The 3,094-nt window shown below is 61.0% G+C and overlaps 1 protein-coding gene across 1 annotated transcript in view; it reads left to right on the top strand.

The window, feature by feature from the left end:
- Positions 1 to 1,536: 1,536 nt before the first annotated feature.
- RAP1GAP (RAP1 GTPase activating protein) overlaps positions 1,537 to 3,094 on the top strand; it is a 59,459-nt gene continuing 57,901 nt past the window's right edge. The window contains 2 exon segments of the mRNA XM_029913558.1: positions 1,537 to 1,572; positions 2,681 to 2,728. Coding sequence (XP_029769418.1) covers positions 1,555 to 1,572; positions 2,681 to 2,728 — 66 coding nt within the window. The 5' untranslated portion in view covers positions 1,537 to 1,554.

Here is a 3,094-nt window from a genome sequence, read left to right on the forward strand (position 1 = left end):
GGCTGGAACGTGAGTCTGGCTCAAGAGCAGCGTCTCGGGCACGCAGTGGCATCAGCATCGGGGACCCTGGGGCCTCCAGCAGCCTTCGCCTGTCCTGGCTGGGTTTGCTTGGGTGGTGCCCGACAGTGACCCTGACCACTGGCCCAGAGAAGCATGCTGTGGCAGGTCTGCAGGCTGGGGCGACAGAAGGGCAGGAGGGGACGCACGCCAAAGCGGGTGGATGGGGCTGGGATGCGGGGGAGGCAATGAGAAGAGCTGGCCCGGAGGGGGATCGGGTGGGTGGGAGGAACCCCTGAACCAGCCGGGCGTCCTTTCCAGTCTACCTGTTTCATATGAAGTTCAGGGCTCTGTGTTCAGCCCTTCCGCCCACTCCAGCAGGGAGCTGCTGAGCGCTCAAGGAGCCAAGACACGTAATTAAGCGCGATTGCTTGTGTTAGAAGGGAAAGTGGTTAACCCTGCGCGCCTGGGTGAGCAGGGGCCCGTACTCTGTGTGTGCATGTGGGGGGGGTGTCCAGGAGTGCATGTGAACCAGTTCTTGGGGAGTGCATGTGGAGGGGTGTGCAATGTGTCTGTAGTTTGCATGTGGGTGTGTGAGCAGGGTGTCTTTGTGCACATGCATGTTGGCAGGTGTGTCTGTTCAGGAGCATGTCTGGGTGCACAATGGGGGGGAGGGGAGGTTGTCTCTCTCTCTCTCTCTCCCTGTGTGTGTGGATTCCTATACGGGTGCATGTGCACGTGTGTGTTTGGCCATGTGCCTGTGTACACGGCTGTATCTCAACACAAGTGAGTGTATGTTTGTAGCTACGTATCTGTTGGGGAGCTAACCCTGCACATGGGTATCTCAGTAAGTGTCGGGGGGGGGGGGCTCGCCCATCTAGCAGCTCTGTCCTCTGGTGAGCAAGCTCCCCCTGCCCCCACCCTGTGCTGGTCTCCAAAGAGCAGGGCACATTGGGGCTCTCCATGTAGTGTCTTGGGAAATGCAGCCCATCGTATCCGAGCCCCATCAATGGGCCAGACCACTCCCACCTGGGACAGGCCAGAACTGCCCCCACCCTGCAGGCTGAGGGTGCATGGCCTAAAAGGAGGACAGCTCTCATCCCATTTGGGACAAGGGCTGACTGGCTCGAGCAGGGAGCGTTACCCCTGGCTCACACAGCCAGCATGATTCACTGACTGCCCCGAGATCAGACTCAGCTGGGGAGGGAGTTCCCCGGCAGTGGGGGTGTCAGCGGAGGCTTGAGGCCAGCGCAGTTACTGAGAGCAGTGGTGGGGCAGATGGGGGGAGTGAGGGCCAGGCTGGGGGCAGGGGCTGGGACCTGGCTGGAATTTAGGCTGTCTCTGAGTCTCATCAGACCTATCCTTAAAGTCCTCCCGCTATCCCAGCCTGCCCTGCCTGAGGTTGATGGGGGCAGCCTGGCTATCCCATGCAGGGCACTGATGGCAGCCCTATGGCCATAGGCGCTCTAGGCCTGCTGGGATTGCAGAGCACGGTCTCGGCCCGTCGTGCTGATGCAGGCTGCTTTCTCTCTCTTGCAGATCTCAGAGTTGTTTGAGATGATCGAAAAGATGCAGGTGAGTCGCCTCCCTGGAGCTGGGCCCGTGGCTGGCTGAGCAGAAGAAAGGAAGGAAGGAAGGTGCAATACACACTAGGAGGCATGGGCGGGGAGTACGCGGGCTCTGGGGAGCCAGCCAAAAAGTGGAGGCTGGTTTGGGGAAGGGATTCCCAGCGGGACTCTGCTCTGGGTCCATCTCAGCCCAGGGAGCTCCCTCACCCTCCACCCCTGGCTGGGATGAGAGGTCCGCCAGGGCCCATGTGTCAGGCCCTGTGTCTCCTGGGAGAGCCAGGGCGGGAGCAGCCCTGAGGGCTCAGAGATTGGAGGAGGTTGGACAGGGTGTCGACTCGGTACCATTCGGCGGAGGCTGTCGCTGTGGCTGGAGTTTTTCAGTGTCTCGCTGCAGCTGATTCAATACATTTCTGGAGGGGACGGGCATGAGTAGGGTCTCCTCTGATGCTGCAGGTTAGGCAGAGCCAGGGAGATGGGGGCCCTGCAAACCCCTAGGTGCTTTCTAGAAAGGCCCTTTGCACTGGGCACCCCTCAGGAGGGGGTCTCTCTGTGGACCCTGACCTGGGACTGAGGATGAAGCTGATCCGTCATCCCCTAATGGGATTGGCGTTTCTGAGACGGCTGCTGGCAGTGGCTAAGTCGCCGAGCAGAGGCATCTGCAGAAGTGGGTCCCAGACTGGGAACCAGGCTCTGCCCAGCTGGTTCAGCGTGCAAAGCCAAGCTCTCCAAGTGAGCAGAGCTGAATGGCTTCCTGGGCCTTTGTAGCCCTGGGACTTGTCGCTGTCCTGATGCGCTGCACAGACACACGGCGATACAGGGACTCTAGCAGAGGCTGAGCAGCCTCAGTGACAACCAGCGCCCCGCCCCCAGCTGTGAGTACATGGGCATGCTTGCAGAGATCCTGCCAGGCACTGCCACAGGTAGACACAACCCCCAAGTCCCTCCCACAGCCATCGACTCGGAGGAGGATACAGAGCAGGGACAGCCACGCGGCTGCGACCCACAGCTGCCTGCAGATCTGTGCCAAGCAGGAAGCAGCCCCCACCCGCAGAGCAAACACGCACTCTGGTGCCAGGGCCACTCACTGACTCCCTCTTCCTTGTTGTCTCTCACAGGGAAGCAGAATGGATGAACAGCGATGCTCCTTCCCACCCCCTCTCAAGGTAGGCCCCAGAGGATGCTGCATGGGGGCACGGGCATTGGCTCTCCCTGCCCCAGCACATTGGGGGTTACCCACTCATGCTGGGATGCCCTCTGCAGTGTCGGATGGGGCCTGTGCTTTGCACCGTGTGGCGCACTGCCCGGCTGCAGGTGGCTCTGGTGCCCCTTGCGCTCTGTATCGAGCTCAGCATCCACAGAGGGGCTCTGACTAGAGGCAGAGAAATCGATGCCCTCCTCCCCCCAACCCCCGGCTCTGAGGGCTGCTCAGCAGGAGCTGTACAGGGTTCCCAGCCTCTGCTCTGCCACTGCGCTTTAGTTTGAACACCAGCCCTCCTTGCTTTTCCAGTCCTGCCCAACCCCAGCTCTGC

This window comes from Terrapene carolina, unplaced genomic scaffold, assembly GCF_002925995.2.
Source record: "Terrapene carolina triunguis isolate 2854851 unplaced genomic scaffold, T_m_triunguis-2.0 Scaffold714, whole genome shotgun sequence".
Lineage (NCBI taxonomy): Eukaryota > Metazoa > Chordata > Testudines > Emydidae > Terrapene > Terrapene triunguis.